Source organism: Anolis sagrei, chromosome 8, assembly GCF_037176765.1.
Source record: "Anolis sagrei isolate rAnoSag1 chromosome 8, rAnoSag1.mat, whole genome shotgun sequence".
Lineage (NCBI taxonomy): Eukaryota > Metazoa > Chordata > Lepidosauria > Squamata > Dactyloidae > Anolis > Anolis sagrei.
In genome coordinates, this window is record NC_090028.1 from 36,433,923 (window position 1) to 36,461,129 (window position 27,207).

At 42.4% G+C, this 27,207-nt stretch overlaps 1 protein-coding gene across 1 annotated transcript in view; it reads left to right on the top strand.

The window, feature by feature from the left end:
• The window catches only part of SLC6A2 (solute carrier family 6 member 2), an 84,456-nt gene that overhangs the window by 51,164 nt on the left and 6,085 nt on the right, over positions 1–27,207 (top strand). The window contains exons 7-12 of the mRNA XM_067471121.1: positions 324–448; positions 2,102–2,214; positions 4,931–5,059; positions 9,360–9,459; positions 18,257–18,357; positions 23,509–23,676. Coding sequence (XP_067327222.1) covers positions 324–448; positions 2,102–2,214; positions 4,931–5,059; positions 9,360–9,459; positions 18,257–18,357; positions 23,509–23,676 — 736 coding nt within the window. The remainder of the gene's footprint in view (positions 1–323; positions 449–2,101; positions 2,215–4,930; positions 5,060–9,359; positions 9,460–18,256; positions 18,358–23,508; positions 23,677–27,207) is intronic.

Here is a 27,207-nt window from a genome sequence, read left to right on the forward strand (position 1 = left end):
CTGATGTAGAGAGTGGAATATTCTTTAGGTCCTTTTTAACTGGTTGGATTTCAGGATAGATGGCACATGACAGAGTGGGAATTTTTCTCCATATCCCTTGGCTTTAGTACAACAGAGAACAGCCACACTCCAATGTCCAGCCACTGTATTCTGCTGAAAATGGCTTCTAGTGCCTCAGCCTTAAATATTGCCCTACAAAGTGGTTTCTAACTTATCAAACTTGGATAGCATTTTGTGTTTTAAAGTTTAGTTTTGTAAAATAGTGCTGAATTTGTTGTATAAATGGCTCTTTCTTTATTTCTTTCCTTCCTGTGTTTCTATAGAGATGCCCTGATGACCAGTACGATCAACTGTGTCACCAGCTTCATCTCAGGATTTGCCATTTTTTCTATCTTGGGCTATATGGCTCATGAGTACAAAGTTGACATTAAAGATGTGGCCACTGAAGGTAAGACGTCTTCTCTCTTCTGTAATGGAAACACTCTTTTCAAATCACACATAAATCTACCTTTCTTTGTTAAGCTTAGAGCCATGGAAACCCTCTAGCACCAGATTGCAAAAAAAAACTTGGAAGCTAAGCAGGGTTAGTCCTGGTTAGTACTTAAATGGGACATTGGCAATGAATCCTAGGGTGCTGTAGGCTCTATTTCAGAGGAAGGAACTGGAAACCATCTCTGAGTATTTTTTGCCATGAAGTTCATTGGGTCACCACAAGTTGACAGGCAACTGGCGTTGGAGTTGAACATGTGATTGTGTTTCAGGATCAGGGTGCTTTGGATGTGGGAATGATGTTAATGAGGCTCAAGATGAGTTTCAAGATGGCAATAATTTGGTCAGTGATATTGATGCAGAGAATGACCAGGAGATCCCTGTAGTTTCCCATGAGAATGTCCCTGAGGGGTGTGGGGATGCACCTGCAGAGATTAATGAGCAAATAGATAACAAGCCAAGAGATAGACAAGAAGAGTTCAGTCAAAACAGGAGGGCAGTGCAAAGGCTTAGATGATCTGCCAAGCTTCGGCAGAAAACAATTACAAAGCCACAACTAAAGAGAAACCAATTCCTGAGCACTAGTGACCTAGCTAACGAGGGGATAAAAGTCTCAAGTTTGGGATGTGTAGTCAGATGAAGCATCATTTAGAATCACACCAAGTTCTCATCCTTGTTTTATGGAAACCTTGCTTTGAAGTTTCATGCTAAGATATTCCTTGTTCATGGTTTTGGATTCCTGTATTACATGATTGCTTACCCAAGCCTTGGATCAATGTATTCCTGCTTTTTTGGATTGTATTGGAAATGTGTGGACTTTGCTTTGTTGGACGTTGCTGAACTCTACCATGGACTAATTTGTTCCTGCTTATCTTCTTACCTAATTGGATTTACCTATTTCTTTAAAGTGCTTTTTTACTTTGCTGCTTTTTACTTATCTTCAATAAAAGGATTGCTTTTTCCTATTCAACATGTAGTTTTAAAGTCAGAGGGTTATTCCTGTTCTGGAGTGCAACAAATGGAAGACACACACACACACAAATACATTCACTAGAAAGTAATCTCCTAAATAAACATGGTGAATGGATCCAATCTCCCCTTATGAACCCTCCAGGACTTTAAGATCGTCTGGGGAGGCCCTGCTCTCAATACCGCCTTCCTCACAAGTATGCCTGGCAGGGACGAGAGACAGGGCCTTCTCAGTGGTGGCCCCTCAGCTATGGAACACCCTCTCTAGGGATATCAGATTGGCCCCCTCCATTTTAGCATTCCGGAAAAAAAGTCACAGCTTTTTGATGCAAGGTAACAGACATAGGAAAATGGAACAACTCCATGACGTTACTGGATAATGTTTTTAACAAAGGGACTCTAATGATACATGTTTTTATTGCTATTGATTGTTTTTACTTGTTTTATATTTATATTAATGTTTTAATTGTAATTTTTGGCCTACGGGCTGAGAAGGGTGGTATATAAATATAGTAAATAAAATAAATAAATTAAAAAATCTGGAGAAATAGTTGTTATCATAAATAGAGATGAATTAAGAAAACCTGCCTTATATTGATGAAATTAGAAGACAGGTCCTTTCCTTTTTCTTTTCCTTCATCAGGACCTGGATTAGTTTTCATCCTTTATCCAGAGGCAATTTCAACCCTGAAAGGATCAACATTTTGGGCAATTGTGTTTTTCATCATGTTGCTTACGCTGGGCATTGACAGTTCCGTGAGTATTCCTCTCTCTCTCTGAATTATTCCTTTTTGGATATTTTCCTTTGTTGTGAAATTTGCATACAATAGGTCTTGCAGTATAGAGACTTTCCTTAGTCCAGGATTCTTCTAGTTGGGGTTTCTCTCTTATCTTTCCCATTTTTCTCTTTTTTAATTAAAAGTAATATTTCTGCTACATTCCTCCTAATTTTTATATCCATAATATTTTCTATTTCTGTTATAGCCAATTCCCAAAAATCTTTTACATATTTGCAATCCCAACACATATGCATGTAGGTTCCAATTTCTTGGCACCCTCTCCAACATTTTTCATTATTATTCTTATTTATAATGTTTAACCTTCTCGGGAGTCAGCTGCATTAAGATCACTACTGACCGAAAGGTCATGAGTTCGAAGCCAGCCCAAGTCGGAGTGAGCTTCAGACCAAAATTGTGTAGCTTTTTGTCGACCTTTGCAGCCCAAAAGACAGTTGCATCTGTCAAGTAGGAAATTTAGGTACCGCTTATGCGGGGAGGCTAATTTAACTGATTTACGAGGCCATAAAAATCTCCAGGAAGTATGCAAAGAATGAGGAAGTACTCCATCAGTGTCACAAACAGACGGTGAAGCGAAAGCTCCCCTGGTGGCCAGAAGCTGGAATGTTAAATAGCCTCTGAGTGTCTGTCTATATATGTTGCGTGTCTATGGCATTGAATGTTTGCCATGTATATGTACATTTTAATCCGCCCTGGGTCCCCTGCGAGGTGAGAAGGGCGGAATATAAATACTGCAAATAAATAAATAAATAAATAAATTTCTTTTATTCTGTTTGACTTTTTTTTAATTGTCTTGCTTTCCATATCTCTTCCTATTCTTTTTCAGTTATCTTTGTGCCTACTTCCTCCTCCCATAATTCTCTTATTGCTAGTCTTTTCTTTTTTTATTATTTCTTTAATTAGTATTTTATATATTTTACTTGTTGTTCCTTTTCATTGTTGGCTGTTTTCTCTTTTTAAAGATAAGAAGGGGAAAAATTAAAAGACATGCTATTAACAGCAGCTAGATAATTAATTGCAAAATATTAGAAAGGAGAAATGTAAATACACACCTCAGGGAAGCGTGCTTGTCCCATCCATGTTCAACATTTACACAAATGACCATCCACTGCCAGAAGGGACAGAGAGCTTCATCTATGCTGATGATCGTGCCATTACTGCTCAAGCAGGGAGCTTTGAGATGGTAAAACAGAAGCTCTCCAAAGCTCTAGGTGCCCTTACCGCCTATTACAGGGAAAACCAGCTGATCCCTAATCCATCTAAAACACAGACATGTACCTTTCACCTTAAGAACAGACAAGCATCCCGAGCTCTGAGGATTATTACCTGGGAAGGAATCCCACTGGAGCATTGCAGCGCACCCAAATACCTGGGAGTCACTCTGGACTGTGCTCTTACCTACAGGAAGCACTGCCTGAACATCAAGCAAAAAGTGGGTGCTAGAAACAATATCATACGAAAGCTGACTGGCACAACCTGGGGATCACAACCAGACACAGTGAAGACATCTGCCCTTGCGCTATGCTACTCTGCTGCTGAGTATGCATGCCCAGTGTGGAACACATCTCACCACACTAAAACAGTGGAGGAGGCTCTTAATGAGACATGCTGCATTATCACGGGGTGTCTGTGCCCTACACCACTGGAGAAACTACACTGTCTAGCCAGTATTGCACCACCTGACATCCCCGGGAAGTAGCAGCCAATAGTGAAAGGACCAAGGCAGAGACATCTCCAGCTCATCCCTTGTTTGGGTATCAGCCAGCACGTCAATGACTTCAATCAAGAAATAGTTTTCTAAGATCTACAGAGACACTCGCTGGAACACCTCAGCAAGCGAGAGTCCAAAAGTGGCAGGCTCAAACCCAGAACCTCAACCAATGGCTGATACCAAATGAGAGACTCCCCCCTGGGCACACAGAAGACGGGGCGACTTGGAAGGCGCTGAACAGACTGCGCTCTGGCACCACGAGATGCAGAGCCAACCTCAAGAAATGGGGCCACAAAGTGGAATCCACGACATGCGAGTGTGGAGAAGAGCAAACCACTGACCACCTGCTGCAATGCAACCTGAGTCCTGCCATATGCACAAGGGAGGACCTCCTTGCGGCAACACCAGAGGCACTCCAAGTGGCCAGCTACTGGTCAAAGGACATTTAATCAAGCTTGCAAACTCTGTTTTGTCTGTTTGTTAAAAAAATGTTTAAAATGTAATACAATTGTCTGGTTGCTACTGACACGATAAATAAATCAAATAAATAAATCCTACCTTATTAGACTCATCTATTTTCTTAAAGCATATTTTCACCTGGCTGTTTCCACTTATCTTCAATTTAAAAAAGGATTGTTTTCCTATTCAACGTGTGGTGTTTCAAAGTTAGAGGGTTATTCCTGTTCTGGAATGCAACAAGGTGAATGTAAATAAAAGAGAGGGAAATGTATAGTATATATCTATATAACTGTATTTTTTTCTCAAATAAAAAAATATTAATATTTTTAAAAGAACAAAAAAAGATTCTTCTAGTTGGGGTTTCTTGTCATTGGGAATGATGTGCTAGGAGAAACTTGGCCGATTCCAGCTGTCCAATTCTTAAACAATTCCAGAAGAGTTTTGCTTTTCATCATTGCCGTTGTTGATAAATGGCTTTGGGTTGGTCTTCTCTCTTCCTTCTCAGATGGGTGGCATGGAAGCTGTCATCACTGGTTTGGCAGATGACTTCCAGATCATAAAACGGCGGAGGAAGCTTTTCACCTTCTGCGTCTCTTTCGGCACTTTCCTTCTTGCTCTCTTCTGCATAACAAATGTAAGTATGCCTTTGGAAAAGCACTGAGTGTAAAAGTAGCATTATAGAAGAAATGCCCATCCATTTTGGTTGGCGTTGACAAAAGATGGGAGGAAATTTCTGCAATATTTGGAGACAGAAGCTAACAAATGACAGAAATGCATTTCTAGATAGACCAGTCTGCTAAATAGTCTGATAGTCGTGTCTTTTCCATAATGGCGCCTTAAACAGTAAGGATTCTGTAGTCCCATTGTAATTAACTTTCTATGGTTGTTTAATTCAGTGTTTCTCAACCTTCCTAATGCTGCGACCCCTTAATACGGTTCCTCATGTTGTGCTGACCCCCAACCATAAAAATATTTCCGTTGCTACCCATAACTATAATTTTACTACTGTTATGAATCGTAATGTAAATATCTGATACGCAGAATGTATTTTCATTCACTGGACCAAATTTGGCACAAATATCCAATAGTTCAACTACAGTCAAAGACCATTCTGAACTCCACCAACAATGGAATTCATAGAATCATAGAATCAAAGAGTTGGAAGAGACCTCATGGGCCATCCAGTACAACCCCATTCTGCCAAGAAGCAGGAATATTGCATTCAAATCACCCCTGACAGATGGCCATCCAGCCTCTGTTTAAAAGCTTCCAAGGAAGGAGCCTCCACCACACTCCGGGGCAGAGAGTTCCACTGCTGAACGGCTCTCACTCCTTTCTTGTAGTTTGAAGCCATTGCTCCATTGCGTCCTAGTCTCCAGTGCGGCAGAAAACAACCTTGCTTCCCCCTCCCTGTGACTTCCTCTCACATATTTATACATGGCTATCATGTCTCCTCTCAGCCTTTTCTTCTTCAGGCTAAACATGCCCAGCTCCTTAAGCTGCTCCTCATAGGGCTTGTTCTCCAGACGCTTGATTATTTTAGTTGCCGTCCTCTGGACACATTCCAGCTTGTCAATATCTCTCCTGAATTGTAGTGCCCAGAATTGGACACAATATTCCAATAACCACCTCGGCACACAGAAGTCCCACAACCAATAGGAAAACACTGGTAGAGTTTGGTGGACATTGACCTTGAATTTGGGAGTTGTAGTTCACCTACATTCAGAGTGTACTGTGGACTCAAACAATGATGGAGCTATACCAACTTGGCACGAATACTCAATATGACCAAATGTGAATACTGGTGGAGTTTGAGGAAAATAGACCTTGATATTTGGGAGTTGTAGTTGCTGGGATTTATAGTTCACCTACAATAAAAGAGCATTCTGAACCCCACCAACGATGGAATTGTGCCAAACTTCCCAGACAGAACTTGTACGAGCAACAGAAAATACTGTCTTTGGTGACCCCTCTGACACCCCCTCATGACACCCCCCCCCCCCCAGGGATCTTGACCCCCAGGTTGAGAAACGCTGGTTAATTCTTATCTTAGAGGCTGTTCTGTTGATTTAAATAGTTTTAGGGTAGCTTTTTAAAAATATATTGTTTTAACCTTAAGAAATTTAGTATGCAAAGAGTACCGTTGTTATCACTTATGATCTTTAGCTTGTAGCTATTTAATAGAAATAGGCTCCTGCATTTGATTCTCGCTTGAACTAATTTGTTCAATTCCATCCTTGCTTCATCTACAAACACGTTATGATATGTAATGTATTGACGTCAGTTGGGTACAAAACAGGAATCAGTGCCTTGCGATTCTGTGATTTATTTTGCTTTCAAATAACCACACAAGAGCAATGTGTTTTCAATTGGCTTTCTTTTAGAAAAAGGAGAACATCAAATACATGAGACAGGAGTAAAACTATTTAAACTACTTGGAGCTGCCCAGCGTCTGTCCCCTTGGCCAACCATTTTTTACTTGTTAAGAATAGAATTGAAGTTCAACAGTGACAAATGCAAGATACTCCACTTAGGCAGAAAAAACAAAATGCAAAGATACGGAATGGGGGACGATGATGCCTGGCTCGAGAGCAGTACGTGTGAAAAAGATCTTGGAGTCCTCGTGGACAACAAGTTAAACATGAGCCAGGAATGTGATGTGGCGGCAAAAAAAGCCAATGGGATTTTGGCCCGCATTAATAGGAGCATAGTTTCTAGATCCAGGGAAGTCATGCTCCCCATGCTCTATTCCGCTTTGGTTAGACCACACCTGGAATATTGTGTCCAATTCTGGGCACCACAATTCAAGAGAGATATTGACAAGCTGGAATGTGTCCAGAGGAGGGTGACTAAAATGATCAAGGGTCTGGAGAACAAGCCCTATGAGGAGTGGCTTAAGGAGCTGGGCATGTTTAGCCTGAAGAAGAGAAAGCTGAGAGGAGATATGATAGCCATGTATAAATATGTGAGAGGAAGCCACAGGGAGGAGGGAGCAAATTTGTTTACTGCTTCCCTGGGGACTAGGATGCAATGGAACAGTGGCTTCAAACTACAAGAAAGGAGATTCCATCTGAACATTATGAAGAACTTCCTGACTGAGAGCCGTTCAGCAGTGGAACTCTCTGCCTCGGAGAGTGGTGGAGGCTCCTTCTTTGGAAGATTTTAAACAGAGGCTGGATGGCCATCTGTCAGGGGTGCTTTGAATGCAATATTCCTGCTTCTTGGCAGAATGGGGTTGGACTAGATGGCCCATGAGGTCTCTTCCAACTCTTTGATTCTATGATTCTATGAATTTCTGTCCTTCTGATTCAAAGATATTTGAAGGTAGGTTAGGATAATTTGAGCCCCCGGTGGCACAACAGGTTTAATCCGGGGAGTTGGGTGAGCTCCCACTGTTAGCCCCAGCTTCTGCCAACCTAGCAGTTCAAAACATGCAAATGTCATCAGTTGGGGACCCCTCCTCCCAGCACCAACTGCTGCTCTGGGACAGAGTGAAGAGAGAGGGGGCCAGGGGACAGTTCCACCTTGTCTCCTGTGCTATGCTAATGATATAATATAATATAATATAATATATTTATAATCTATATAAATAAAAATGCAATGTTCGTTTGTGAGATGAACAGAACTCAAAAACCACTGGGCGAATTGACACCAAATTTGGACACAAGACACCTCTCAGGCCAACGAGTGACCATCACTCATAAAAAACACCGAAAAACACAGCAGAAGGGACTCAAATAGCCAAAAAAATAAATAAATACATTTCAACGCATGCATATAACCACATTGTCTCCCTGACATTAAGTCCAGCCGTGTCCAACACGGGGGGGGGGGGGGGGGATAGATGCTCATCTCCATTTCTAAGCCCAAGAGCTGGTGTTGTCCATGGACACCTCCAAGGTCATGTGGCTGCATGACTGCATGGAGCACCGTTACGTTTCCACCGGAGCAATACCTATTAATCTACTCACATTTGCATGTTTTCAAATTGCTAGCTTGGCAGAAGCTGGGGATAACAGCAGGAGCTCATGCCACTCCCCGGATTCGAACCTGAGACCTTTTGGTTAGCAAGTTTAACAGCTCAGCAGTTTAACCCACTGTAGGCTCCAGCATAACCACATGTGTATTTACGCATAACCACATAAATGCACATATACACAAATATATACACACACACACAAAACACATATATACAGACTGGGCCACAGCAACGCGTGGCAGGGGACGGCTAGTATTATAATGTAATGCAATATAATACAAATAATAATATGGTATTATAATTATATATTTTATATTACAAGTAATATTACTTATAATATTACAATATATTGGTATATACTACTCATATTGTACTATGCTAATAATATAATATATTGTATGTATGTGTGTGTGTGTGTATGTGTGTATGTGTGTGTGTGTGTGTGTGTGTATATATATATATATATATATATATTGTAAGCCACTCTTGAGTCCCCTTCGGGGTGAGAAGGGTGGCTTATAAATTGTCGTAAATATATAAATGTGGGTAGATAAATAGATACCGCTCCAGCAGAAAGGTTCCATTCAGTCATGCCAGCCACATGACTTTGGAAGTGTCTATGGACAACGCTGGCTCTTTGGCTTAGAAATGGAGATGAGCACCAACCCCCAGAGTTGGACACAACTGGACTTAATGTCAGGGGAAACCTTTACCTTTACCTTAGGACAATCAAATACCAAAAAGTATTTCAATGACAAGAAGAAGGCAGCAATTGTTCTAAGTAACATTGTTATTTGGGTATGGATCCATTATCTGGGAGGAGGACAGAGGAGACATAGTGAGAGTCAAGCAACTTAAATGATCTTTTGGTATTTGGAGATAGTCTGGGAATAATGGGCAATGCATCTTATTGCATGTTTCCATATCCTTATCTTGCTTCCTTATCGTTGCCTAGGGTGGAATCTACGTGCTTACCCTACTAGACACATTTGCTGCAGGAACGTCCATCTTGTTTGCTGTTTTAATGGAAGCCATTGGTGTTTCTTGGTTTTATGGTAAGTTGGCGGAAAGGGGATGAAGATCAATGTATGGTCGAAGGCTTTCATGGCCGGAATCACTGGGTTGTTGTAGGTTTTTTTCGGGCTGTATGGCCATGGTCTAGAGGCATTCTCTCCTGACGTTTCACCTGCATCTATGGCAAGCATCCTCAGAGGTAGTGAGATCTGTTGGAACTAGGAAAAAGGGTTTATAGACCCTTTTTCCTAGTTCCAACAGACCTCACTACCTCTGAGGTTGCTTGCCATAGATGCAGGCGAAACGTCAGGAGAGAATGCCTCTAGACCATGGCCATATAGCCCGAAAAAACCTAGAACAACCCAGGGATGGAGATCATCTTCATTGTTCTCTCACTGGAAACTAGCCCAATGTAATAGAAGCAAATAACGTCATAATTGCATAGGCGAGAGGGAACATGAAGATCTCTCTGGTTTAAGTTACAACTGGATCCACCCAAGATTATTAACAGACAATGCTGGCCTCTTGCCTCAAGTGAGGATTCCTTCACCTCGTTTAATCATAATTTTTTTAAATTTTTGTTGTTGCAAGTAAAGTAAAATAAGACTCAAAACACTGTTGTGATATATATGTCTTTGTAATAAGCAGAAAAGGGGGGCGGTTAGAAATGCTCATAAGCTGAAATAGTATATTTAGGAAAATGTGCAAGTAAAAATATGTTTCCTTGTAAACTTCTCTGTGTTTGAATGATGTGTAACCTACAAGTATAAGGGAGACATGAGCATTTGCTCAGGAGTACTTAAACATATACAGTAGAGTCTCGCTTATCCAACATTCGCTCATCCAACTTTCTGTGTTATCCAACAAAGTCTGCCTCCTGCCTGGATCCACAGCTGTTTCAATATATTGTGATGTTTTGGTGTTAAATTCGTAAATACAGTAATTACTAGGCATGGTTAGGTATCGTCCGAATACTCATAATTCGGAATAAAGTTGGAAAAGTTATCTTTTTGAAGCAATTTTGAAGTTATTTTAAAAACAGGAAGTCTCTTTCCCTTTCAAAGTTTCCCTCGCCATTTTTGATACGACTCAAGAAGTGAGTCGGAAGTGAGTCAGTGTTTGGAGACAAGCAGCCTCCCAGCATGCAAGCTGCTTGCCCCCCAGCCAATGAGGAGAGACGTTTTGGGGAGGGGAGGAGTATATATACACTCCACTTCCATCAATGCCAACAGAACTTCTCAAGATGCCAGCCACAGATGCAGGTGGAACGATAGGAGAGAATGCTGTTGGAACATGGCCATACAACCTGAAAAACACACAGCAACCCAGTGATTCCAGTCATGAAAGCCTTTGACAACACAGGTTCACCTTTTCTGGAAAAACCAGTTGAAGAATTTGTCATTATATATTTATTTATTTCAAATATTTGTACCTCGCCCTTTTCTACCCCTGAAGAGGGACTCAGGGTGGCTTACAGCCAGCAACAATTCGATGCCCCCCATATACAGATAAAACAACAGTTACATAATAAGTAAAACATTAAAATTAGTGCAAATTGAATTAGTTGGCATGTTGAAGTCCGAGTTCTACGATCAACAACTTGATCCGAAGCCTGTCCATAGTCCATTTTCCATAGCATTGTCGTCATTTTTATTGTCAGCCTGCTATCCAAATGCCTGGTCCCATAGCCACGTCTTCAACTTTTTCCTGAAGGAAAAGGAGGGAAGCTATTGACCTAATTTCACTGGAGAGAGAGTTCCACAGATGGGGAGCTACTGCCGAGAAGGCCCTGTCTCTCGTCCCCACCAAGTGCATTTGCAACAAAGGTGGGATTGAGAGCAGGGCCTCCCTGGAAGATCATACGTTTCGAAGTGAGACATAGGTGGAGATACATTCGGACAAGTAAGCTGGGCCAGAACCATATAGGGCTTTATAGGTCAAGACTAGCACTTGTACTCGGAACTGGACCGGTAGTCAGTGGAGTTGACATAACGGGGGTGGGTGGGTGGTATGCTCTCTGTATGTCACTCCAGTAAGTTGCAATGCAACACATTTGGCCTCTGATGGTCTCTATATGCCAACAGCTAGCAGACGTAAACATAGCCCAGTCGTGTAAAGGAGACGGTGAGATGAATTTTACTCCCCCGTTTGCACTGCATACACAGCCATAACATTGCTAGGCAGGCAGCCAAATGCCTATTCTCCTCCCGCAAATAAAAATGAATGCACTTAGGTAACCTAAGGTGGAAAAGCTAGGGCTGTATTTATTATAACAGCTCTTTACAGAGTTTACTAAACACAGCTGAGAAACTGGGGAGAAATGAGTCCTTAATGACATATTGTCGAGCCCAGGAGTGAACCGGGAAGCTTCCAAACCACTACCTTGAAGGTGGAGAGCTTCATATAAATTATGCCCTCAATTACTGTTGTCTTGTCTAAATACCCTTAATTGCAGGGCTTTGCATACTTGGGCCCTGGCAGGTAATTTCCATTCATTTGCTTGGCTGAAGCCATCTTTCAAATGGGACAGAAATAAAAGGAGAGAGCAAGAAACCACGCTAGTTGTGTGGGTACAGCTGTACCAGGAGCTCCAACTTCCTTTTCTTTCTTTGAGTACTTGCATGTATTACAAAGTTCCATGCATTTTGCAATAAGGTGGCTTCCCTTGATTTGCAGCCACCTGCCTATCATCGTTATGTTTTTTTAGTTCTGCCCCTTTCCCCAGGGCTCAGGAAGGAAAGGGAGCCATTTTAGCTCAGTCTTACAGTTGAAAGCTTAGCTACAGGACGTGAATCAGCTCCACCTGTAGAGAAGCTTCGTTTCTTACGAAATTCCGGGGGGAAACAGTTCCAAAGGACTCCAGCTGGAGAATCTACAAAGCCTTGACTGGTAGGTCTACTTGGGACCCAAGAAGCAGTTTGGAACCGGGAGTAGAGCCCACACCAGCACAGTTTAGAAAGTAGATCGCCCAAAGAGGGGTTAAAAAGGGTTTTCCTCTTAAAGAAAAGAAACAGTTCACGAAGCCAGTTGCCTGCCCATTGTGGACAAGATTAAGAAAGCCACCAGTTGATTCAAAGCCTTGAAGTATTTGTTTGACTTGTTGAAGATCTGAGAAGCATTTGTTTAATTTGTTGAAGACCTAAGCAATAATAAAGGACTTTGTTAAACTTTTCAAGCTTCTAAAGACTGTATAGGGAAATCCTTAGGGCCTCTCACTCGAGGCACCCCAGCTTCCCGCTGGGCACAAAGAGCACATCCTATTCAAAAGCCAATTGCTATAGGCCCAGCGCATGACAGCACACCAGTCCCAATCGCTTTCCTAATTCCTGAGTCACAAAACTCTTAAGAACCCCTCAACATACAAATCCACCTTTACTAGCTTTATCCATATCAGAGGTGATGTGGGACCTAAAAATACTACCTCCACCACAACAATGACCTGCAATGTAGTGGAGCCAAGGATGTTCACAAATTTGAACTCCATGATGACATGATGGCAACAGTTTTGGACAGCAATGGCTCCAAAAGTGACCCATTTAAGGTGGAATCAGGTGCCAAGCAGGGATGTGTTATTGCCCCAACTGTTGTGACTCAGCCGGAATCTCAGAGTGATAGTGTCAATGATTCTGATGGGGATGATGGGGATGATGGGATTCAGATTCACAGTCAGGTGCAAAGCAATGATGTCCCTGTGTTAGATGAAGAAGACCAGGAACAGGGGGGAGAAGCTCAGTTGTTTCCCACAACAAGGGATGACGCTGGGGAAAGTGAAACTACTGAGACCCAGGTGCATGATTTTGGAAGGGAGGATGGTTCTCAGCCAGATAGTTCTCAGCCTGATAATGAGGGGAAAAGCATTAACGAAGGAATTGACCTTGATGAAGCCAGTGGTTTAGATCGTGCAGTTGGAATTTAAGGTTCAAAGGAGTGTCAGGATCGCTAGCCATAGGAACGCCTTCATGTTGTCCAAAGAGTATTAAACAGGCTGTTTGAATATGCCTCAGTTTCAGAGCAACTTCCCACTTCAACCAAGAGACTTTGGATTTAACTTGCAGCTTTCATGTTGGTCATGGCCAGCACTTTTAATTTTAATTATTACATTTGGCCCTGCCATTGATTTTAATTGCATCATTGTTGTGTTATTAATGTTATTGCTCTGTTTTTTGAGTTATTTTGCTGTTTGTTGTTTTTACTATTGTATTTGGGCTCGGCCTCTTGTAAGCCGCACCGAATCCTTCAAGAGATGGTAGCAGGGTACAATTAAAGGTTTATTATTATTATTATTATTATTATTATTATTATTACTCATGTTCATGTTTTGGGACTTTTTCATGTTCTCATGGGACTTTGCCTTGCCTGTGTCTTCAAGGATCTTGTTTGCCTATGTTACCTTGGATTGATCTTCTGGAATATACTTTTGCCTTTTTGAACTTTTTTATCTTTTACTTTAATAAACCATAAAGACAACTGCTGGTGTGTTCTTTGGTGTCTTAAGCAAGGTGTCTTTACCCTGAGGTGCGACACCAACCTTATTTTCCATCTTCATCGCTATGATACTTCATCTTGTTGATGGGAAGCTTCCCACCGGAGTGGCAATCATCTATCGGACAGATGGCAAGCTATTTAACCTCAGCAGAATGAAAGCCAAAACAAAGGTTACAACAAGATCCGTTATAGAACTCCAACATGCTGATGACAACATCATCTGTGCGCATTCAGAAGAAGACCTACAAGCCACTCTAAACACCTTCGCAGAAGCATATGTGAAGCTCGGCCTGTCATTGAACATTGAGAGAACCAAAGAGCTCTTCCAGCAGTCACCAGCCAATCTCTCTCCAATGCCAGAGATTCAGCTTAATGGACAAACATTAATGAAGCAAAGTCCACCAACATTGAAGTGATGGTCCTTCACCATCAACTCCGCTGGACCGGCCACGTTGTCCAGATGCCTGACCACCATCTCCCAGAGATACAGCTTAATGGTGTAACATTAGAAAATGTTGACCATTTCCGCTACCTTGGCAGCCACCTCTCCACAAAAGTCAACATTGACACTGAAATACAACACCGCCTGACCTCTGTGAGTGCAGCATCCCAACAGATGTCCCAGTCCTCAAACACTCTCTGCTCCATTCGGAAAAAAGCTGCACTCGTAGAGCTCAGGCGGTGTTGTATTTCAACCTACAAACACGAGAATCCCATGCAATGCAACCATGGCAACTGAAGTGGAATCATATCAGTATTGCAACACAGTAGAAGCGCTCTTGATGAAGACGAAGAGAGCAAGAAGGGCTTTACTGATATGGATCCATCCAATGATCTGGACATTTGGACTCTCTTTAGGGGTGTTGCTAGCTATGAGGATGAGATTTGACCATCACACTTCGGACAGCAACCACTGAATTGTCCCTGCATCCGTTACCCAAAGAAGCTGTTTTAGCAAAAGCAAGTTATACGACTGGACCAACAGCTGTTCATCATTTTTTAATTAACTTGGATTACATGTTTTTGTTGGATAACATGCTGACATCCAATTATTTTGTTTGCCTGTTGGTTTAAAAATGACACTTGGGGGTTGCTCTTTGACTGAAGTCTGGCAGCAACTTCTCAAATACTTGGAAGAAATATAAACATGTCCATATGCTTGGCCTGGAGAAGAAATCATTAAGAGAAAGTCAGGCTGCCATCTTCCATTATTTGAAGGGCCGTCATGGAAAATTATTACTCTGGAGGATAGGATCCAAAGGAGCAAAGGTCCTTTCTTATTCTTCTCAACTATTAATGTATTAATTTAACCATCTCTTTAGAATACTTTCATTCTGGATTTGGGACTCTCCCAGCAGTTTTATGTATTGGAATTCCTTTCTGCCCTAATTCCTACCATTTCTTCTCTTCCCAGCTCTAACATTCCCATCCCTTTCCATGAATTGATATTAGAAGATGCCCATCCCACCCCTCTCCCTTCTCCAAATCATCTGTCTCAAGCAGTTAACTGATTTTCTTTTCATGGCCACATTATGACCCATTGCTCTATAAAGCACAATTTTGTTATGGCCGCAGGTAATGCTCAAGATGATCGCTAGTTAAATCTGGCATGTATCTCTTGTGGTTGGAGTTAACCTGCTTCTTTCTCTCTTCTCCAATTGCTTTCGTGACCCTTAGGAAGCATTGCTTAGCTGAAAGGCTCAGTTGACATTTTAGCACCAACCAAAACAATGTCTTTGTACTCACACATATATATATTTAGTACTAGTCATCTCCTGCCACGCGTTGCTGTGGCCCAGTCTGTATATATGTGCTTTGTGTGTGTGTATATAGGTTTTTATATGTGTGTATATATTTGTGTATCTATGTATATATGTGTTTATGTGTGTATAGATATAGAGATAGAGATAGAGAGAGATATAGATAGATATGTGTGTGGGGGTATGTGTGGGTGTATATATGTATGTGCATATGCGTGTGTGTGGATATGTATATATGTGTGTATATATTTGTGTGTTTATAAGTGCATATGTATATTGTGTATATGTGTGTGCTTGTCTTTATGCATATTTGTGTTTATATATGTGTATATTTGTGTGTGCGTGTGTATATGTATATATGTATGTATGTGTATGTATGTGTGAGTATATTTGTGTGTGCTTGGTTGTATGTGTATGTATGTGTGCATGTGTATATGTATATGAGTGTGTGTGTGTGTGTGTGTGTGTATGGTGTATTTTGGGGTTTTTTAAGTCCATTCTGCTCCACCCCGGAGTGTGGTGGAGGCTCCTTCTTTGGAAGCTTTTAAGCAGAGGCTGGATGGCCATCTGTCAGGGGTGATTTGAATGCAATATTCCTGCTTCTTGGCAGAATGGGGTTGGACTGGATGGCCCATGAGGTCTCTTCCAACTCTTTGATTCTATGATTCTATGATTCTATGAGGAGGGGTTTTTGTTTTTGTTTTTTGTATTTTTGGGGGTGATGAACACTCGTTGGACTGTATTGTGTCAAATTTTCGTGTCAATTCGTCCAATGGTTTCTGAGATATGTTAATCCCACAAACGAACATTACATTTTAATTTATATAGATGGTCGTTAAGCTGCACCTAGGAGAACCAGTGTGAAAAAGATGAAATTTGCATACAGGGATATTTTTTGACTTATTGGTACAAATATGAACCTACTGCTTCGGGGATAAATTTGAAAACAGAATAAGTGTTCTTGATGTGTAGCTTGGCATCCACAGAGGGTACCAAAAACCCTCCGTATTTTCAATAAGTACAATAATCTATCTATATAAATAAAAATGTAATGTTCGTTTGTGGGATTAGCATAACTCAAAAACCACACCACGAATTGACACCAAATTTGGACAGCGTACACCTAACAACCCAATGTATGTCCTTCACTAAAAAAAAAAAAGAAAGAAAAGAAAAGCAGAAAGGACTTCTAAACCCAAAATTCCTACAGGGAGAAAAAGCACATGTCCAAAGACACCCATGGCCACGACCCCTCCTCCGCGAGGGAAACAGCCAGCTGTTAAAGCATTGAGAGCCAGGCACATGCGCATGGGCACTCACACACACACACACAAGTGAGAGTGGGCACCATGGGAGTGGAGAGGGAGGCTTGCTGCATGGAGCCCTCTTTCCCTGCTATGTCAGGAGAGTGGTCTCCTCCTCCACTTCCTCATGCCTCTTCCTCATCCCCGCATGAGTCTCATCCTCCTCCCCCTTCCTCCCACCCCCACTGGCCACTGAGGTGGTCATCCTGGGAGCAGAGGCACACTGCAATGGTGAGAAGGTGGCCTCCCCTCACCAACCTCATCCTCCTCCCTCCATGAAATCTACAGTGTAGATGCACCCAAAGTCACCCCTTCTACACTGCCATGTAAAATCCAGATTATCTATTTATATGGCAGTGTAGACTCATATATATCATGGATGTTGGTTGACTGGTTGCATATATATATATATATATATATATATATATATATATATATATATATAATTATTATTATTATTATTATTATTATTATTATTATTAAAACTTGTGTGCCAATTGTGCCCGTATCTTGGGAAGTCAGGCCTGGCCACAGTGGTCCATGATCTTGCTACATCTAGGACAGACTACTGCAATGCACTCCTTGTGGGGCTGCCTTTGAAGACTGTTCAGAAGCTTCAAATAGTCCAATGAGAGGCAACCAGGTTAATAACTGGGGCAGCATACAGGGAGCACACAACTCGCATGTTGTATCAGCTCCACTGGCTGCCAGTTTGCTACTGAGCAAAATTCAAAGTGCTGGCTTTGATCTGTAAAGCGCTATTTGGCCCCAATCCAGTTTACCTGTCCAAATGCATCTCCCTCTTATGAAGGACCATGGAGACTAAGATCTTTGGGGAGGCTCTGCTCTCAGTCCCACCATTGTCTCAGGCACAATTGGCGGGTACGAGAGAGAGGGTTTTCTCAGTGATTGCTCCTCAACTGTGGAACTCCCTCCCTGGGGAAATTAGATCAGCCCCCTCCCTCCTGTCCTTCAGAAAGATGGTCAAAATGTGGCTGTGAGACCAAGACTTTGGGACAGTGCAATAAGGCAACAGTAGGAAACTCTGCCCTGCTGACCAGATCCAGTATGGCTGATCTGAGATGGTTTTCAACAATGGACTTTAAGTGGAGATAACTGATTTTAGTGTGTATTTTATAGTTTATTTTATGTTCCTTCATTGAATGTTTCGCTATATAAGTTGTGCTCCGCCCTGAGTCCCCTTCGGGGTGAGAAAGGTGGAATATAAATGCTTTAAATAAATAAATAAATAAATAAAACATGTTTTAGTATTTGTGGTCCATTTTCAGGTGTGGACAGATTCAGTGAAGATATCCAACAAATGATGGGTTTCAAGCCAGGCCTCTATTGGAGATTGTGCTGGAAATTTGTGAGCCCAGCATTTTTGTTGGTAAGCAATGCTAATGTTTCAGTAGAAGTACTAGAAATTGGGTTTCTGGTAAGATATATTCTTCCTTGTCTTTTTCAGTACAGCCCAAAGTTTCTTTGTTTACAGATGAAGGAAAATACAATGAAGGAGAAGGTATATTGGTATCCATTCTAGGCCTGTGTGATCAATGAAAAAAACGTTTCAATACTCATTACGAAATTAGGATGTGGTAGAAAATTGTTTCTAAAATATTTCTAAAATTGGATGGGGTTTGTATTGTAACTACAATGAGTTAACTACTTTTTTGTTACTTTTCGTTAAGTAAATGTGCCAATGGGGAAACTTCAGGGATGCTTTACTCCATAATTGTTAAAGCTATCGGCAGGAAACTACAAGTATAGAACACATTTACCACTATTATCCCACCAAGTTTCAGAACATTTCACTCATCCACTAATTATGGGGGGAATTTTGAAAGGTTTTGCAAACATTTTATTTTTTAAAAAAACTACAAAAGCTAACTCTTTAAATTAAACTCTTTAAACTGATTAAAACTTATTCATAGTTTAAACCCATCATGTTAGAGCAGCATTTCTCAACCTGGGGGTTGGGACCCAGAGGCAGCATGAGGGGGTTTCAGAGGAGTCACCAAAGACAACCAGAAAACTTAGGAAGCCCTTTGGAAGAGAAGACTGAAGATCTCTCTGCCTATCCTTCTTTTCCTTTTGGGAAACAGACATCAAATCCCTCCCACCAATAGCCTTCTTCCACTGTGATTGGCCGGCCTCGCAGCCAAGGGGAGGGCTGTTTCTGAGACTCCAAGCGAGGAGGGGAGAGCAGGCATGCTCTGCACATGGCAATGTGGTGCGCATGTGTGGGAAAGGGAGAGCGTGAAAGACTGGAGGGAGGCTCACACCAGGAAGCCCCTTCAAGCCATGGGGTTCTGTGTGGGAAGTTTGGCCCAATACTATCGTTGGTGGGGTTCAGAATGCTCTTTGATTGTAGGTGAACTATAAATCCCAGCAACTACAACTCCCAAATGTCAAGGTCTACTTTCCCCACACTCCACCAGTATTCACATTTGGGCATATTGAGTATTTGTGCCAAGTTTGGTCCAGATCCATCATTGTTTGAGTCCACAGTGCTTTCTGGATGAAGTTGAACTACAACTCCAAAAATCAAGATCAATGCCCACCAAACTCCTCCAGTATTTTCTGTTGGTCATGGGAGTTCTGTGTGCCAAGTTTAGTTTAATTCAATCATTGGTGGAGTTGGAGCCCCTGGTGGCACAGTGGATTAAATCTCTGTGCCGGCAGGACTAAAGACCAACAGGTCGCAGGTTCGAATCCGGGGAGAGGCGGATGAGCTCCCTCTGTCAGCTCCAGCTCCTCATACGGGGACATGAGAGAAGCCTCCCACAAGGATGATAAAAACATCAAAATCATCCTGGCATCCCCTGGGCAACGTCCTTGCAGACAGCCAATTCTCTCATACCAGAAGCAACTTGCAGTTTCTCAAGTTGCTCCTGACACAACAACAAAAAATTGGTGGAGTTCAGAATGCTCTTTGGTTGTAGGTGAACTATAAATCCCAGCAACTACAACTCCCAAATGTCAAGGTCTATTTTCCCTAAACTCCACCACTGTTCACATTTGGGTATATTGAGTTTTTGTGCCAAGTTTAGTCCAAATCCATCATTATTTGAGTCCACAGTGCTCTCTGGCTGTAGCTGAACTACAACTCCAAAACTCAAGATCAATGCCCATCAAACCCTTCCAATATTTTCTGTTGGTCATGGAACCTCTGTGTGCCAAGTTTGGTTTAATTTGATCGCTGGTGGAGTTTAGAATGCTCTTTGATTGTAGGTGAACTATAAATCCCAGCAACTACAACTCCCAAATGACAAAATAAATCCCCTACAACCCCACTAGAAATCAAATTTAGGCATATCAGATATTTGTGCCAAATTTGGTCCAGGGAATGAAAATACATCCTGTCTATCAGATATTTACACGACGATTCATAACAGCAGCAAAATTACAGTTATGAGGTAGCAATGAAAATCATTTTATATTTGGGGGTCACCACCACATGAGGAAGCGTATTAAGGGGTCGTGGCATTAGGAAGGTTGAGAAACACCGTGCTAGAGCCATGGAAGCCTTTTGTTTCCAACCTGCAGTGCTTCCAGGGGGAAAACTGTCACTTCACGTTGAACCCTGTAAAAAAAATCAAATGCCTTTGATTCAATATTTGAATGGCAGGAGTAATAACTGACATTATAAGCAAATCAAAACTGTCGGGGCCTTTCTTTGTGGCAAGATTTAACTTGACACTCGATATTAAACAACTAGTTGCGTACAGGCTCAGTCCCCTGTCTGACACATAGCTATTTGTGCTCGTGCTTTGGTTTGCAATAGCTAAGGATGCTGTGGCAAAAACACAAATATGGAGTAGAGTTAGAAGAAGCAATTAAGATTTTGGAATAAGGGAAGTAGACAGAATTTAGAATATGTTGTGTAGGAAATTGATTTGCTGATCTCTTTGAGATAGATGGATTAGAATGCAAGGCATTGTTTTTTTAAAATATTGCAACTTACCAAAGTTTGCAAAATCCAAATATTGGATTTGAGAGGGAAAAAATAAAGTAATACTAACAGATTTACCCATCAGTATTAAGATATGCAGTCCCCGGTGGCGCAGTGCATTAAAGCGCTGAGCTGCTGAGCTTGTTGATGAAAAGGTTGCAGGTTCGAATCCAGGGAGCGGCATGAGCTTCCGCTGTCAGCCCCAGCTTCTGCCAACCTAGCAGTTTGAAAACATGCAAATGTGAAGAGATCAATAGGAACTGCTTCAGCGGGAAGGTAACGGCGCTCCATGCAGTCATGCTGGCCACATGACCTTGGAGGTGTCTATGGACAACGCCGGCTCTTTGGCTTAGAAATGGAGATGAGCACCACACCCCAGAGTCAGATACAACTGGACTTAATACCTTTACTATTAACATATGATTGAGAGCACATATTTGGTCACAGGCCAGAGCATCAATAATGTCCTGGAATCATCCAACTTGGGCCAACCATCTTGAGCAGATGTGGGAATCTTGAGCAGATGTGGGAATCATGTGGCCCTCCAAAGGTTGATGGACTATATCTCCAAGCAGTCTTGGAGTCATAGAATTGGAAGAGACCTCTTGGGCCATCCAGGAAAATCGCGTTCAAAGCACTCCCTACAGATGGCCATCCAGCCTCTGTTTAAAAGCCTCCAAAGAAGGAGCCTCCACCACACTCTGGGGCAGAGAGTTCCACTGCTGAACAGCTCTCACAGTCAGGATGTTCTTCCTCATGTTCAGACGGAATCTCCTTTCTTGTAGTTTGAAGCCATTGTTCCGCGCCCTAGTCTCCAGGGAAGCAGAAAGGAAGCTCCTCCCTATGACTTCCCCGCACATACTTATACATGGTTATCATGTCTCCTCTCAGTCTTCTATTCTGCAGGCTAAACATGCTCAGCTCTTTAAGCCGTTCTTCATAGGGCTTGTTCTTCAGATCCTTGATCCTTTTAGTCGCCCTCCTCTGGACACATTCCAGCTTGTCAATATTTCTCTTCAATTGTGATGCGCAGAATTGGACACAGTATTCCAGATGTGGTGTAACCAAGGCAGAATAGAGGAGTAGCATGACTTCCCTGGATCTAGACTAGTGGTTCTCAACCTTCCTAATGCCACGACCCTTTAATACAGTTCCTCATGTTGTAGTGACCCGCAACCATAACATTATTTCTGTTGCTACATCATAACTGTAATTTTGCTACTGTTATGAATCGTAATGTTAATATCCAATATGCAGGATGTATTTTCATTCCCTGGACCAAATTTGGCACAAATATCCAATATGCCCAAATTTGAATATTGGGGAGGTGGTTATTTTGTCATTTGGGAGTTGTAGTTGCTGGGATTTATAGTTCACCTACAATCAAAGAGCATTCTGAACTCCACAAACGATGGAATTTAACCAAACTTGGCACACAGAGCTCCCATGACCAACAGAAAATACTGGAAGGGTTTGGTGGACATTGACCTTGAGTTCTGGAGTTGTAGTTTACCTACATCCAAAACATACTGTGGACTCAAACAATGATGAATCCGGATCAAACTTATTATTTACAGTATTTATATGCCACCTTTCTCACCCCTGGGGGGACTCACAGTGGACTCAAAACTTGGCATGAATACTCAATATACCCAAATGTGAACACTAGTGGAGCTTGAGGAAAATAGACTTAACATTTGGAAGTTGTAGTTGCTGGGATTTATAGTTCACCGACAATCAAAGAGCATTCTGAACTCCACCAATGGTAGAATTGGGCCAAACTTCCCACAAAGAACCCCCATGATCAACAAAAAATACTGTGTTTTCTGATGGTCTTTGGCGACCCCTTTGACACCCCTCACAACTCCCCCAGAGGTCCCGACCCCCAGGTTGAGAAACACTGATCTAGACACTAGACTCCTGTTAATGAAGGCCAAAATCACATTGTTTTTTTTAGCTGCAGCATCACATTGTTGGCTCATGTTTAACTTGTTATCCACAAGGACTCCAAGATCTTTTTCACATGCTCTCGAGACACACATCCCCCATTCTTTATCTTTGCATTTCATTTTTTTCCACCATGGAGCCCCCGTTGGCACAGAGGGTTAAACCCCTGTGCCAGCAGGACTGAAGACCGACAGGTTGCAGGTTCGAATCTGGGGAGAGGCGGATGAGCTCCCTCTGTCAGCTCCAGCTCCCCAAGCGGGGACATGAGAGAAGCCTCCCACAAGCATGATAAAAACATCAAATCATCCTGGCGTTCCCTGGGCAACGTCCTTGCAGACGGCCAATTCTCTCACACCAGAAGCGACTTGCAGTTTCTCAAGTCACTCCTGACACGACAAAACCCATTGTGATGAATTCTGGAAGTTACAATCAAACAACACTGGGAGGGATGCATAATTTACACCACTGAGAATTATGTGGTCAGCTAAATGTGAATCCCATAAACATCTCAAGATGGTTTGCAGACAACAGCCCATTTTGATAACAAGAGTCGTCATCTTTTTTTCCTTTCCAACTTGGAAGAGGTTTAAGTTTCGATGAAAACTGAAACGTCTCTTCTTCTACCCGTTTCCCTCCTAGTTTGTGGTAATAGTCAGTGTTACAACTTTCAAACCTCTGACCTACGATGAATACGTCTTCCCATCGTGGGCCAATACTGTCGGATGGGGCATAGCGTCGTCTTCGATGATCCTTGTGCCGGCCTGCATTCTGTATAAATTACTGAAAGCACGGGGGACCTTTAAACAAGTGAGTTTAAAAACAATGAAATGTCATGGAAATGTTCTTTGTGAAATGAAAATCGCCGGCGTTAAGCTAAGAGTTTGCTTTCCTTAATTCCACAAACGCTATGCGGAAAGGTGACCTTTCGGAAACTGCTTTTAAGTAATTTGACGTTTTCAGGAAGGATTTAGCACTCTTCTTTGCTTCCTGTCCTGGACATTTGAAGCTAAAGCACCCCAGATTCTGACCTATTATGGGACAAAGTAGGCACGGGAAGCAAAACCATCCATAGATTTCCCTGTATTTTTACTTTAATTCAGAGCAGCTGTGGCCAACGTTGGATTAAAGAAATAGCATGGGGCCATGTTGTTGGTTTTTTGTTTTGTTTTGTTTTTTTGCCCCCAAGCCATTCCCTGATTTCCAATTACATCCATGAATATGTTAGCAAAAGTGGTAAAAAAATCATTTCCAACATATAAAAATATAAACTTCTGGTGGGTGGGGATTGATTTCCATCAGGGAAACAATTCCATAGGAAATAGCCACCCCTTCATTTTGCGCCAAAGATCAAAATGAATACCTTTCACCTGCTTCCAGGTTGCTACCACTGTCATAAAAATCAAAAGAAACCATTCTGATTTTCTCCATCTTATATCTACATTAGCTCCAATATTCTCCATGCAGTCATGCCAGCCACTTGACCTTGGAGGTGTCTATGGACAATGCTGGCTCTTCAGCTTAGAAATGGAGATGAGCACCACACCCCAGAGTCGGACACGACTGGACCTAATGTCAGGGGAAAACCTTTACCTTTACTATATCTACAATAGCTCTAATATTCTTACAAGGATGAATAGGCAAAAATACAGGTGGAAGATTGGAGATTGGAATCCAATCTCGATAAAATAGTAAAGAGTAGAGACATCAGACTGGCAACAAAGATCCATTGCCTAGTCAAAGCCATGGTATTTCCTGTAGTCACCTACGGATGTGAGAGCTGGACCTTAGGGAAGGCTGAGCGAAGGAAGATCGATGCTTTTGAGCTGTGGTGTTGGAGGAAAGTTCTGAGAGTGCCTTGGACTGCGAGAAGATCCAACCAGTCCATCCTCCAGGAAATAAAGCCCGACTGCTCACTGGAGGGAAAGATACTAGAGACAAAGTTGAAGTACTTTGGTCACATCATGAGGAGACAGGAAAGCCTAGAGAAGACAATTATGCTGGGGAAAGTGGAAGGAAAAAGGAAGAGGGGCCGACCAAGGGCAAGATGGATGGATAGCATCCTTGAAGTGACTGGACTGACCTTGAGGGAGCTGGGGGTGGTGACGGCCGACAGGGAGCTCTGGCGTGGGCTGGTCCATGAGGTCACGAAGAGTCGGAGACGACTGAACGAATGAACAACAACAACAGGTGGAAGCCAGTTTTGCAAAATGCCCATTTCTGAAGTTTTATCATTAAAAAAAAGGCCCTCGAGATCAATGTTCAAATTGATGAGCAAAAATTTTCGAGTAACATTAGTATAAAGAACATGGCTAAGGATTCTGTGGGAGCCCCTGGTGGTGCAGTGGGTTAAACCGCTGAGCTGCTGGACTTACGGACCAAAAGGTCTCAGGTTTGAATTCAGGGAGTGGTGTGAACTTCCGCTGTCAGCCCCGGCTTCTTTCAACTTAGCAGTTCACAAACATGCAAATGGGAAGGTAAGGGTGCTCCATGCAGTCATGCTGGCCACATGACCTTGGAGGTGTCTACAGACGCCGCCGGCTCTTTGGCTTAGAAATGGAGAGGAGCACCAACCCCTGAGTTGGACATGACTGGACTTAATGACAGGAGAAAACCTGATTGTCGCCATAAGCAAAGGCACTGGGGGCAGGAATAGCAAAGTTAATGGGCAAAAGACTGGAGACACAGCATTCTGGGAAATGTAGTTTGGATAGACGAGGTCTCCTGGAAAATGCAAAAGGCCCTGCTCTGAACTACATTTCCTAGAATGCAGTGTTCAGGTATTTTTAAAGTAAGGTCCGTTTTGTTGTAGACTCTAGTGGTTCGTGCGCATACCACAACGAGCGCGTGCGTCGTATACCGGCATACCTCGGGAACAACTGTGCTCAGTTTCCACTCTGTAGCTAACCTGTACGGTTCTGTTCTGTGCTTTAAAAATGTTCAAAGATGGCTGTGACAACGTCCATGATGAGGTTCGCTCAGTGATATGGTTTTTGTCAGCAAGGAACCTGCCTGCTGCAGAAATTCGACAGATTTGTGAAGTGTACGGTGAGACTGTTATGAGTGAAAGCAAAGTGCGTAAGTGGGTACGACAGTTCAAAGATGGCTGTGACAACGTCCATGATGAGGACCGCTCCGGTTGCCCTTCTTTGATTACAGATTATTTGATTTGATCACAGACTCAAATCTTTGGTTTTTGTGGTCCTCTGTTAGGAGTTTCGGGACCCATCAGGAGCACAGTTTCCTAAACTTTAGGTGTTCAGAAACAATGTTGTAAAGCACTGATCTCGACACGTCAGGAAATTCATTTGAGAGACCTGTTATTGTGAAGCGCCTGTTCCCACGAATCCTCGCTTCAACTGAAGCCACCAAATCGTCTGTAATCAAAGAAGGGCAACCGGAGCGGTCCTCATCATGGACGTTGTCACGGCTATCTTTGAACTGTCATACCCACTTATGCACTTTGCTTTCACTCATAACAGTATCACCGTACACTTCACAAATCTGTCGAATTTCTGCAGCAGGCAGGTTCCTTGCTGACAAAAACCATATCACTGAGCGAACCTCACATGCGGAGGGTGAGTTGAGAGTCTTAAACATTTTTAAAGCACAGAAAAGAACCGTACAGGTGAGCTACAGAGCGGAAACTGAGCACAGTCGTTCCCGAAGCATGCCGGTACACGACGCACGTGCTCGTTGCGGTATGCACGCGAACTACTAGTGTCTACAACAAAACGGACCTTACTTAAAAAATACCCCTCGTAGTATAAATCTCTTCTAAGTTGAAGTTCTGTGATTGTGGCACGAAAGAAAAGGCACATAAGCAAAGGCACGGGGCCATACAGAATCCTTTACCTGTATGTTCCAGTATATATAGCGGGTGACAACATGGGTTACCGCACTGGGTGACACCAACTCTAGTGACACCACTGCTCCCAAAGGCAATAGTGGTGTTAAATATTTATGGTTGGTACTCGGCTGAGGTTGGAAAAAAGGCTGAAATGAGAGTTACGTCACAGGAAATGAGAGTGGTGGCATTTCCTTTTAAAGGGAAAGATAAGTGGGGTTCTCCTTCCCCCATAAACTGCCCCATTTCAGAACTAAAATGGTTCAGGTAGATGGTGATATACCAGTGCACAATTTTACACTACCCAGATTGACTGATCTGTGGTTACAATGCAAAATGTTGACTGCATGGCTATTATATGTGCTTGCAGGGAAGCCACACTCTTCTTCAATTTCAGAGAATCTTTGTTTCTATGGTGAAAAGCACAGCCCATTATTCTGCATGGTAATTGTGTTTGCTGCCTTATCCTTCCAATTACCATCTCCAAACCATGC